Genomic DNA, 13,433 nt, shown 5'->3' with positions numbered 1-13,433 from the left:
ATACCAGTATAGAAAGAAGCCAAGATGAATCCTAAAAATCGTACCGAAATCAAAGAAAATTGGTTGAAATCTGAGGAAATTGGAGAGTTTTCCTGGTTTTACAATTTTGATGTGAAAAAATCGCTAAAATCAAGGTTCAATTGATTGTTTCCTTCGAATTTAGAGGCATTGTTCACGATGTACGAGTTAAAGTTTTGTAACATCTCAGAGCCGGTGTGCATCGATCAAATTTGTCAGTTTTTGGTCTTAATTTCAAGCTACCCGCTTTAATCACGCTTCGGGGATGGCGCGCGAATGAAATGGACGCCATTAAGGCGAAAACGACATTGCAACCGAAGACTTCCACATATTTTATTACTCTCTCACTAATAAAAATAGACTTTAAGAAAAATAGACGAAAATCGTTGAAAAATAGACAAAAATCGTTAGTCTACTTTCCGGATTACACAAACTGATATCGAAAACGAAAATGATGAAAGTTTTTCATGCGTCAGTACGAAAACTTGAACTTTCCGCATATCAATCACCTACTGAAAGATAGGAAATGAACAGGTACAAATTTTCCCTCGAGTGTATTAAGGGCTTTTGTTATTTTCGCTCCGATACTCAACACGCAAGAACCGTCGAAATTTTTTTTAAATTTTTTATTTCAATATTTAATCGCGCCAAAAAAAAAAACGAATCGGAAGATATAACGATTCAAATATGGACGTTCAGACGTTTCGAATGGAGGGAAATACTGCTGCAATTTACGTCAAGAGGAAATGAAAGAATATTTTCACGTCAATGAAGTTATTTCATAAATTAGAGAGATTTTCAATAACGTGACGTTTTTCGTAGAATTATCGATAGCTCGTATCGTTTTCATAAGAAAAAACGCGTCGATCCGGCTCTAAATATACAGGGTGTCGATGTAAAAAACGCCGGAATCGAACAATCCATCTACTGGAAGTATCACGAACCACAGATAACACAAAACGTGTATGGGAAATCAACTCGTGCTTTATCCAAAAACCAACGAGCGTAGACACTTTCTAGATGTGAAATGGAAGAAGATTTTGATCATGGAGTATTCCATGATACATTTTGTATGTGTCAGTTAAGTCCACGTGCTCTAAATCAAATAAAATTTTGTTGTAATCGAATCCGCAACTTTGAAGGCTTATAACTCAAAATTTTTCGTCCCAGAACAACCTGTATACAATCATAAATTATTACCACCTAAAAGTGGTTAGTTTACTTGAAATTCCTCGTCAAAATATTAGGTAAAGACAAACTTTATACAAATACACTGCCGGACAAAAATTTGGGACTACCAAGTGTACAAAAACTGAATAAAACTACAATTAAGTATTTGATCGAACTAAAAAATATCTACAGTTGAGTAAACTTCACGAAAAAGTTCAATAGGATCGAGATCCGGGCTTTGAGGAGGCCAAACCTTACTTTCTGTCCCAAATATCCTTTTTTATAATTTGGAATTATGTTTAGGATCAACTAGAACAAATCTGAATGTCAATTATGGTGTCTTGAACGTTATGAGGGGCGTAGTTAAAAGTTTGAGCGGTGTAGTTCCTCAGGGTTCAGTATTGGAACCACTGTTGTATATAAACGATTCATCGGGGTGTCAACCATCGATCAAATCAAGTCAACATCGAGGTAAATGTATTATTTAACATCCACATTGAAAAAAAATCAACCCAATGATTTAATTTTCATCTTTTTGATAATGAATTATGTACAGTGTGTCCCTTATTTGGTAAAACGTTTAATGTTGTGTTTAATTTGAAAAATATTGTTATTACAACGACAAGAAAGGACAATCGGTATAATAACACACTTTTTCATACGACTCGACGTGCCGGACAACCTGTTTATGCATCGGATTTTTGTTAAAAAATGCTCCAGTTTTGTAAAATAATCTGATTTAATTTAATCGGTATCTGTTGATATTATTAACAGTTCGAACACGAATAGCGATCGATTCAATCACCAAATCCACTAGAGACCGTGATTTCCATATGCAGTTGTCCTTTTTACAACGTTTATCGATGGAAAACGTCAAATTTTACAGATGAAAAACTTTTATCCGAGTATCTAATAGCGATAGAACAATTATTTATTGTAGTATCAACATATTTTCCTCAAAAAACAACAATTTTCCGTTAATTGTTTAACAAATCCTTATACGCGAGTGGAATACTATATTTTATCCACGACTAACACCCTATAACGCAATCCTGGACATCCTGGTCACTCGCTTTTCAAAATTTAAGACTTTCTAATGTTAGCAATCGAAAATATCGTCATTGGTACTGAATATGTCGAAGAAAAACCTTGAACTCAAGGTTGATGATGACCTGCATCGTAATTATGACAATAACTGACGGTTCTTATTCGGAATTTTAGTGGAAGATGTTCCCTTAGTCGGTGAGTCCTTAGCCCTTTGGTTTTGCAGCTCCATCGAAACCGTGGTACGTCAAACGCATTCACGTCGTTGACAGTTCGATGTTAACGTTCCGTGACTCAAAAATCGATACTCCCGCTTCGAATCTGCTCTAGGAAAGTTTATTTCTTCACTTTTTTTCGTTTGTACAAAACTTAATTTAGTAGATAAAATTAAAACAAATTATAACGACAACGATTAATGATTTATGTGTATTATTAAGGTCGTACCTATGAAATTGGATGAATTATACTAATTAGTTGAGTTCTGCTGTTGGTTAGAGGTTGGGTTGAGTGAATTTTCTACCCGATTCTGTTAGCTAAGAAGAGTTGGATCCATACAGGTTTGGTTCTAACGGTTTGAGAAATCCGGCAACAATGGAAGGCATGTTTATGAATGTATTTGTACCAACTGGATTGGTAGTGCATTTGATATTCATATTTTACAAGAAAAAACGACGATGTTCGATGATAGAAGGACTTGGCGCTAGCACTCTCCGAAATTATAGACCCCATAACTTCTGAGGGATGTAGCTGGTTATAAAGATGAATAACCACCAATTTCATGTTCTTAGTTTCCTCATATGCCTCTCAGTATATAACCTATGAGTCTTCAATCGTTTCTTGGTGTAAATTTTGTGTATTGAGCAACTGTATGTAATTGGTGGTCGTTTTCTGATTTTAGTTTCATTGTTTTCTTCATACACCTCCTCGTATCTCCATTTTCTATGTTTCCTATTACATTTCCACTGCTCGTACGTTGATGACGCTATATATTTAGTCAAAACACATGATCTCAGAGAAGTTAGTTCTTGCTTCCTGGTTACAATCAATTTCCAAATTATTAGGAGCCCAGAAAGATTCATGATTACTTGTCAAATTGTTACAGAGTTATTACGTAGATTTTGATTTAATGATTAGGACCCAGAAAAACTCATAATCACTTTAATTCGATGACTAGAACATTCCAAAACTATCTCTACATCAAATTTTGTACAGTTATTACGTTATTTTAGATTAAATGATTAGGAACCCAGAAAGATTCATGATTACTTGTCAAATTTTTACAGAGTTATTACGTAGGTTCTGATTTATTGATTAGGAGCCCAGAAAGACTCATAATCACTTTAATTCGATGACTAGAACATTCCAAAACTATCTCTACATCAAATTTTGTAAAGTTATTACGTTATTTTAGATTAAATGATTAGGAGCCCAGAAAGATTTATGATTACTTGTCAAATTGTTACAGAGTTATTACGTAGATTCTGATTTAATGATAAGGAGCCCAGAAAGACTCATAATCACTTTAATTCGATGACTAGAACATTCCAAAACTATCTCTACATCAAATTTTGTACAGTTATTACGTTATTTTAGATTAAATGATTAGGAACCCAGAAAGATTCATGATTACTTGTCAAATTTTTACAGAGTTATTACGTAGATTCTGATTTAATGATTAGGAGCCCAGAAAGACTCATAATCACTTTAATTCGATGACTAGAACATTCCAAAACTATCTCTACATCAAATTTTGTAAAGTTATCACGTTATTTTAGATTAAATGATTAGGAGCCCAGAAAGATTTATGATTACTTGTCAAATTTTTACAGAGTTATTACGTAGATTCTGATTTAATGATTAGGAGCCCAGAAAGACTCATAATCACTTTAATTCGATGACTAGAACATTCCAAAACTATCTCTACATCAAATTTTGTAAAGTTATCACGTTATTTTAGATTAAATGATTAGGAGCCCAGAAAGATTTATGATTACTTGTCAAATTGTTACAGAGTTATTACGTAGATTCTGATTTAATGATTAGGAGCCCAGAAAGACTTATGATCACTTTGATTCGATGACTAGAACATTCCAAAACTATCTCTTCGCCAAATTTTGTAAAGTTATTACGTTATTTTAGATTAAATGATTAGGAGCCCAGAAAGATTTATGATTACTTGTCAAATTGTTACAGAGTTATTACGTAGATTCTGATTTAATGATTAGGAGCCCAGAAAGACTCATAATCACTTTAATTCGATGACTAGAACATTCCAAAACTATTTCTACATCAAATTTTGTAAAGTTATCACGTTATTTCAGATTAAATGATTAGGAGCCCAGAAAGATTTATGATTACTTGTCAAATTGTTAGAGAGTTATTACGTAGGTTCTGATTTATTGATTAGGAGCCCAGAAAGACTAATAATCACTTTGATTCGATGACTAGAATATTCCAAAACTATCTCTTCGCCAAATTTTGTAAAGTTATCACGTTATTTTAGATTAAATGATAAGGAGCCCAGAAAGATTCATGATTACTTGTCAAATTGTTACAGAGTTATTACGTAGGTTCTGATTTAATGATTAGGAGCCCAGAAAGACTTATGATCACTTTGATTCGATGACTAGAACATTCCAAAACTATCTCTTCGCCAAATTTTGTAAAGTTATTACGTTATTTTAGATTAAATGATTAGGAGCCCAGAAAGATTTATGATTACTTGTCAAATTGTTACAGAGTTATTACGTAGATTCTGATTTAATGATTAGGAGCCCGGAAAGACTCATAATCACTTTAATTCGATGACTAGAACATTCCAAAACTATCTCTACATCAAATTTTGTAAAGTTATCACGTTATTTTAGATTAAATGATTAGGAGCCCAGAAAGATTTATGATTACTTGTCAAATTGTTACAGAGTTATTACGTAGATTCTGATTTAATGATTAGGAGCCCAGAAAGACTTATGATCACTTTGATTCGATGACTAGAACATTCCAAAACTATCTCTTCGCCAAATTTTGTAAAGTTATTACGTTATTTTAGATTAAATGATTAGGAGCCCAGAAAGATTTATGATTACTTGTCAAATTGTTACAGAGTTATTACGTAGATTCTGATTTAATGATTAGGAGCCCAGAAAGACTCATAATCACTTTAATTCGATGACTAGAACATTCCAAAACTATTTCTACATCAAATTTTGTAAAGTTATCACGTTATTTCAGATTAAATGATTAGGAGCCCAGAAAGATTTATGATTACTTGTCAAATTGTTAGAGAGTTATTACGTAGGTTCTGATTTATTGATTAGGAGCCCAGAAAGACTCATAATCACTTTAATTCGATGACTAGAACATTCCAAAACTATCTCTACATCAAATTTTGTAAAGTTATCACGTTATTTTAGATTAAATGATTAGGAGCCCAGAAAGATTTATGATTACTTGTCAAATTGTTACAGAGTTATTACGTAGATTCTGATTTAATGATTAGGAGCCCAGAAAGACTTATGATCACTTTGATTCGATGACTAGAACATTCCAAAACTATCTCTTCGCCAAATTTTGTAAAGTTATTACGTTATTTTAGATTAAATGATTAGGAGCCCAGAAAGATTTATGATTACTTGTCAAATTGTTACAGAGTTATTACGTAGATTCTGATTTAATGATTAGGAGCCCAGAAAGACTCATAATCACTTTAATTCGATGACTAGAACATTCCAAAACTATCTCTACATCAAATTTTGTAAAGTTATTACGTTATTTTAGATTAAATGATTAGGAGCCCAGAAAGATTTATGATTACTTGTCAAATTTTTACAGAGTTATTACGTAGATTCTGATTTAATGATTAGGAGCCCAGAAAGACTCATAATCACTTTAATTCGATGACTAGAACATTCCAAAACTATCTCTACATCAAATTTTGTAAAGTTATCACGTTATTTTAGATTAAATGATTAGGAGCCCAGAAAGATTTATGATTACTTGTCAAATTGTTACAGAGTTATTACGTAGATTCTGATTTAATGATTAGGAGCCCAGAAAGACTTATGATCACTTTGATTCGATGACTAGAACATTCCAAAACTATCTCTTCGCCAAATTTTGTAAAGTTATTACGTTATTTTAGATTAAATGATTAGGAGCCCAGAAAGATTTATGATTACTTGTCAAATTGTTACAGAGTTATTACGTAGATTCTGATTTAATGATTAGGAGCCCAGAAAGACTCATAATCACTTTAATTCGATGACTAGAACATTCCAAAACTATTTCTACATCAAATTTTGTAAAGTTATCACGTTATTTCAGATTAAATGATTAGGAGCCCAGAAAGATTTATGATTACTTGTCAAATTGTTAGAGAGTTATTACGTAGGTTCTGATTTATTGATTAGGAGCCCAGAAAGACTCATAATCACTTTGATTCGATGACTAGAATATTCCAAAACTATCTCTTCGCCAAATTTTGTAAAGTTATCACGTTATTTTAGATTAAATGATAAGGAGCCCAGAAAGATTCATGATTACTTGTCAAATTGTTACAGAGTTATTACGTAGGTTCTGATTTAATGATTAGGAGCCCAGAAAGACTTATGATCACTTTGATTCGATGACTAGAACATTCCAAAACTATCTCTACATCAAATTTTGTAAAGTTATCACGTTATTTTAGATTAAATGATTAGGAGCTCAGAAAGATTTATGATTACTTGTCAAATTTTTACAGAGTTATTACGTAGATTCTGATTTAATGATTAGGAGCCCAGAAAGACTCATAATCACTTTAATTCGATGACTAGAACATTCCAAAACTATCTCTACATCAAATTTTGTAAAGTTATCACGTTATTTTAGATTAAATGATTAGGAGCCCAGAAAGATTTATGATTACTTGTCAAATTGTTACAGAGTTATTACGTAGATTCTGATTTAATGATTAGGAGCCCAGAAAGACTTATGATCACTTTGATTCGATGACTAGAACATTCCAAAACTATCTCTTCGCCAAATTTTGTAAAGTTATTACGTTATTTTAGATTAAATGATTAGGAGCCCAGAAAGATTTATGATTACTTGTCAAATTGTTACAGAGTTATTACGTAGATTCTGATTTAATGATTAGGAGCCCAGAAAGACTCATAATCACTTTAATTCGATGACTAGAACATTCCAAAACTATTTCTACATCAAATTTTGTAAAGTTATCACGTTATTTCAGATTAAATGATTAGGAGCCCAGAAAGATTTATGATTACTTGTCAAATTGTTAGAGAGTTATTACGTAGGTTCTGATTTATTGATTAGGAGCCCAGAAAGACTCATAATCACTTTAATTCGATGACTAGAACATTCCAAAACTATCTCTACATCAAATTTTGTAAAGTTATCACGTTATTTTAGATTAAATGATTAGGAGCCCAGAAAGATTTATGATTACTTGTCAAATTGTTACAGAGTTATTACGTAGATTCTGATTTAATGATTAGGAGCCCAGAAAGACTTATGATCACTTTGATTCGATGACTAGAACATTCCAAAACTATCTCTTCGCCAAATTTTGTAAAGTTATTACGTTATTTTAGATTAAATGATTAGGAGCCCAGAAAGATTTATGATTACTTGTCAAATTGTTACAGAGTTATTACGTAGATTCTGATTTAATGATTAGGAGCCCAGAAAGACTCATAATCACTTTAATTCGATGACTAGAACATTCCAAAACTATCTCTACATCAAATTTTGTAAAGTTATTACGTTATTTTAGATTAAATGATTAGGAGCCCAGAAAGATTTATGGTTACTTGTCAAATTGTTACAGAGTTATTACGTAGGTTCTGATTTAATGATTAGGAGCCCAGAAAGACTCATAATCACTTTAATTCGATGACTAGAACATTCCAAAACTATCTCTACATCAAATTTTGTAAAGTTATTACGTTATTTTAGATTAAATGATTAGGAGCCCAGAAAGACTCATAATCACTTTAATTCGATGACTAGAACATTCCAAAACTATCTCTACATCAAATTTTGTAAAGTTATTACGTTATTTTAGATTAAATGATTAGGAGCCCAGAAAGATTTATGGTTACTTGTCAAATTGTTACAGAGTTATTACGTAGGTTCTGATTTATTGATTAGGAGCCCAGAAAGACTCATAATCACTTTAATTCGATGACTAGAACATTCCAAAACTATCTCTACATCAAATTTTGTAAAGTTATTACGTTATTTTAGATTAAATGATTAGGAGCCCAGAAAGACTCATAATCACTTTAATTCGATGACTAGAACATTCCAAAACTATCTCTACATCAAATTTTGTAAAGTTATCACGTTATTTTAGATTAAATGATTAGGAGCCCAGAAAGATTTATGATTACTTGTCAAATTTTTACAGAGTTATTACGTAGATTCTGATTTAATGATTAGGAGCCCAGAAAGACTCATAATCACTTTAATTCGATGACTAGAACATTCCAAAACTATCTCTACATCAAATTTTGTAAAGTTATCACGTTATTTTAGATTAAATGATTAGGAGCCCAGAAAGATTTATGATTACTTGTCAAATTGTTACAGAGTTATTACGTAGATTCTGATTTAATGATTAGGAGCCCAGAAAGACTTATGATCACTTTGATTCGATGACTAGAACATTCCAAAACTATCTCTTCGCCAAATTTTGTAAAGTTATTACGTTATTTTAGATTAAATGATTAGGAGCCCAGAAAGATTTATGATTACTTGTCAAATTGTTACAGAGTTATTACGTAGATTCTGATTTAATGATTAGGAGCCCAGAAAGACTCATAATCACTTTAATTCGATGACTAGAACATTCCAAAACTATCTCTACATCAAATTTTGTAAAGTTATCACGTTATTTCAGATTAAATGATTAGGAGCCCAGAAAGATTTATGATTACTTGTCAAATTGTTAGAGAGTTATTACGTAGGTTCTGATTTATTGATTAGGAGCCCAGAAAGACTCATAATCACTTTGATTCGATGACTAGAATATTCCAAAACTATCTCTTCGCCAAATTTTGTAAAGTTATCACGTTATTTTAGATTAAATGATTAGGAGCCCAGAAAGATTTATGGTTACTTGTCAAATTGTTACAGAGTTATTACGTAGGTTCTGATTTATTGATTAGGAGCCCAGAAAGACTCATAATCACTTTAATTCGATGACTAGAACATTCCAAAACTATCTCTACATCAAATTTTGTACAGTTATTACGTTATTTTAGATTAAATGATTAGGAACCCAGAAAGATTCATGATTACTTGTCAAATTTTTACAGAGTTATTACGTAGATTCTGATTTAATGATAAGGAGCCCAGAAAGACTCATAATCACTTTAATTCGATGACTAGAACATTCCAAAACTATCTCTACATCAAATTTTGTAAAGTTATTACGTTATTTTAGATTAAATGATTAGGAGCCCAGAAAGATTTATGGTTACTTGTCAAATTGTTACAGAGTTATTACGTAGGTTCTGATTTAATGATTAGGAGCCCAGAAAGACTCATAATCACTTTAATTCGATGACTAGAACATTCCAAAACTATCTCTACATCAAATTTTGTAAAGTTATTACGTTATTTTAGATTAAATGATTAGGAGCCCAGAAAGATTTATGGTTACTTGTCAAATTGTTACAGAGTTATTACGTAGGTTCTGATTTATTGATTAGGAGCCCAGAAAGACTCATAATCACTTTAATTCGATGACTAGAACATTCCAAAACTATCTCTACATCAAATTTTGTAAAGTTATCACGTTATTTTAGATTAAATGATTAGGAGCCCAGAAAGATTTATGGTTACTTGTCAAATTGTTACAGAGTTATTACGTAGGTTCTGATTTAATGATTAGGAGCCCAGAAAGACTCATAATCACTTTAATTCGATGACTAGAACATTCCAAAACTATCTCTACATCAAATTTTGTAAAGTTATTACGTTATTTTAGATTAAATGATTAGGAGCCCAGAAAGATTTATGGTTACTTGTCAAATTGTTACAGAGTTATTACGTAGGTTCTGATTTAATGATTAGGAGCCCAGAAAGACTCATAATCACTTTAATTCGATGACTAGAACATTCCAAAACTATCTCTACATCAAATTTTGTAAAGTTATTACGTTATTTTAGATTAAATGATTAGGAGCCCAGAAAGATTTATGGTTACTTGTCAAATTGTTACAGAGTTATTACGTAGGTTCTGATTTAATGATTAGGAGCCCAGAAAGACTCATAATCACTTTAATTCGATGACTAGAACATTCCAAAACTATCTCTACATCAAATTTTGTAAAGTTATTACGTTATTTTAGATTAAATGATTAGGAGCCCAGAAAGATTTATGGTTACTTGTCAAATTGTTACAGAGTTATTACGTAGGTTCTGATTTATTGATTAGGAGCCCAGAAAGACTCATAATCACTTTAATTCGATGACTAGAACATTCCAAAGCTATCTCTATGTCAAATTTTGTAAAGTTATTACGTAAGTTCTGATTAAAATCGTTTAACGCATGTTAGAACTAGAAATTATGTATATTATCGAAAATTTATTATAGCTGAAATTATGGATGGAAAGAAAATCCACTTAGTTTAATTAATACCGGTTATTTATAAATGAAAAACATATTAAATATTTATAATTTGAAAATAGATCGCATGTATTAAATCCAGTTACCAACAATTAATTAGGAAACTTTAGTTTCGTTAACAAATTAACTGGAAGGTTGATTACGGTAATAATGATGGAAAATATCGCATGACTCCCTTAAAAACGAACATTGTTATATTAACTTTCTGATGCACGTTCGCTTCTCTGAAAATTACAACCGTTTCTAATCTAAATACGGTTTTTTATGTTTGAAACTTGTAAAACTCAATCTTAAATATTACCTACATTTTGATAAACCCTCGTAACTACCTCGCAAACTTGCTTGATTATCAATCAAGAGGTTTCGGTCTCAATGGTGACACTTTTGATGATGATTCCTCCGAAGATTTTGGGCCAAGTTTCGAACTTTGAGTCATTCAAAGAAAAACCGAAGAAAAATGATCTGAACCGGAACGTTGGTAATGAACATAAAGATGCTGAATAAAATAGTAACAACAGAGATGATACAACTGAAGAAAATAGTAGATAAAACAAAAAAGAATAGAATATGGTATGAAGTGATTATAGAAAAGCGAAAATAGGAACCAGAAGGGGAAAAAAGTCCAGGAAAACTACTTCAATAGTTTGACATTCAAATAAGCATAAAATTTGATGGTACCGGAAGTATTTGGCCCAAGTATTTTGGAAAATCTTCGACCACCTTGTTGTTTTTCCAAATACTAGAACAGAAAATAATCCCAGAGGGCTAAATCTGGTGTATACATAGCCAATTCAAACTTCAATTCATCAATATGGACTGCATTTCAGCTGGTGGATTATTTTGATAAAACAACACTTCCTTTCGTAATCAAATGTGTCGTTTCTGATACAGTGATATATTTTAAACCATCCAGGTACTACGTTCATCAAAATTTTCGAGTTTTTCTTTGTTTAATTGGCCCTATCCGTATCTTCAATATTCAACACATCGTCTTATCGTGATTTCGTGTTTTGTATAAGATTTTTCAAAAATCAAGAACTTGTTAGAACTTTGTAGAGTATTTAGTAGTAGCTACCTTCTTTTTCTACATACATCTACAATACCAGTTCATAGTTTAACCGATAGATGGAGCTATCCGCCATTTATTTTATAGTTTCGAATGTATTAAGTTGGGAAAAGCTTCGTGCCGTTTTAATTGTGTATTTTTAGACTTACGAGTTTTGTTTTCACGACAACTATATGTGTTTTATAAAAAGGAAGTATTTGTCTCGTTATGAATCTCACATTCGATGATAAAAAACGTTTTAAGTATCATTTTTATAATGATTCTTTCATAGGGTATTCGTTATTTTCCAGATACGTCAACGCTTTCAGCTTTTGCGCCGTTGCCGGTTCGTTACCTCTTATACGATTAATTAGACGGAAAGAACAGGTCAAATCGATTATTAACTCACCTGATATGCCGTCGTACGTCCACCATTCTTCCCAACTTACAGCGGAAGACACTAAAATAACAAAAAAATGGATTATATAATATATTATGTTTGTATAACTTTTTTAAATAAATTCGAGATATACACAAAAGCCTTTACGCCAGAAAAAGTTTTATTTATAACATTTTATTAATTATATACAGTGTGAACGCATAAATTCGCGACACAAGCTACTTAAACGCTTCTCAAACTTAAAATACTTGAAACGGGTGGAGTTTTAATCCACGATATAATATTTTGGTTGACTCTGCGTTTTTATTCCTCAAACTAGTTGGGGAATCATATACGAACGATCCTTGAAGAAATGACGTCATATCTGAACGTAAAAGCAACCTAACCTAACTTAACCAAAGCTATAGGGCATCAAAGTTATCAGAGGAAAGCTTTTAAACTTATCACGGGGATGTGGTACGGAAAAACATCGATTTTAAGGAAGTTTAAGCTCCAAATCCGCACATGAAGGTGAAGTAACCAGCTAAACTATTTTTGTTAACTTGTCACTAGTCAGAAAACAGATTTTTCTATGATTTAAACTGTCCAGGTCTTTGGTTAACTCAGGATCGCCTATAAGTCGAATTGTTCTCTTCTATATTGAGTCGATCATTTTTTATGAAACTTCTAACCTCAATACCCAATTTTACGCTCATACAAGACCAAATCCTCAGCTGCAGTACTAGACTTTTTCGCAAAAACGTCTGCTTGGTTATTTGCTGCTTTATTCTGAATCAGACTCCATCCCAGAATGTTTTCAGGCTCGGTATTGATCATAGGAAGTTGTTGCTGCTTATTTGACGTGTAGTTGACAAGTTGCATCTCCTAATAACTCTCTGAGGTGTGTTCGTCGATAATAATTTGGTTGGATCGGTTTTTGAGAAAAACACCAAATCAGTCGATGGGCCCGAACGATAAACTGTATGATATTAATGTATTTAGGAGATTGACGTACTAAATTTAATTAAAAACGTGTTTGATATGTCTAGAACGACTGATTTGGAGACTCCAAGTTTATCTATGGCCTCGATTTTAGCTTTAAGTAGTCAAAACTTTGATTTTTTATAACTGTGAAT

At 31.9% G+C, this 13,433-nt stretch overlaps 1 protein-coding gene across 1 annotated transcript in view; it reads right to left on the bottom strand.

The window, feature by feature from the left end:
- Positions 1-13,179, bottom strand: part of LOC130450403 (carbonic anhydrase-related protein 10) — a 201,807-nt gene extending 188,628 nt beyond the window's left edge. Inside the window, exons 1-2 of the mRNA XM_056788779.1 lie at positions 13,008-13,179; positions 12,328-12,378 (exon numbers count right to left, since the gene is read on the bottom strand). Of these exons, the coding sequence (XP_056644757.1) occupies positions 12,328-12,378; positions 13,008-13,179 (223 nt within the window). The remainder of the gene's footprint in view (positions 1-12,327; positions 12,379-13,007) is intronic.
- Positions 13,180-13,433: the final 254 nt, after the last annotated feature.

The sequence above is a fragment of the Diorhabda sublineata genome, chromosome 1 (assembly GCF_026230105.1).
Source record: "Diorhabda sublineata isolate icDioSubl1.1 chromosome 1, icDioSubl1.1, whole genome shotgun sequence".
Classification (NCBI taxonomy): Eukaryota; Metazoa; Arthropoda; class Insecta; order Coleoptera; family Chrysomelidae; genus Diorhabda; species Diorhabda sublineata.
This window is presented reverse-complemented; position numbering and strand designations above follow the sequence as displayed.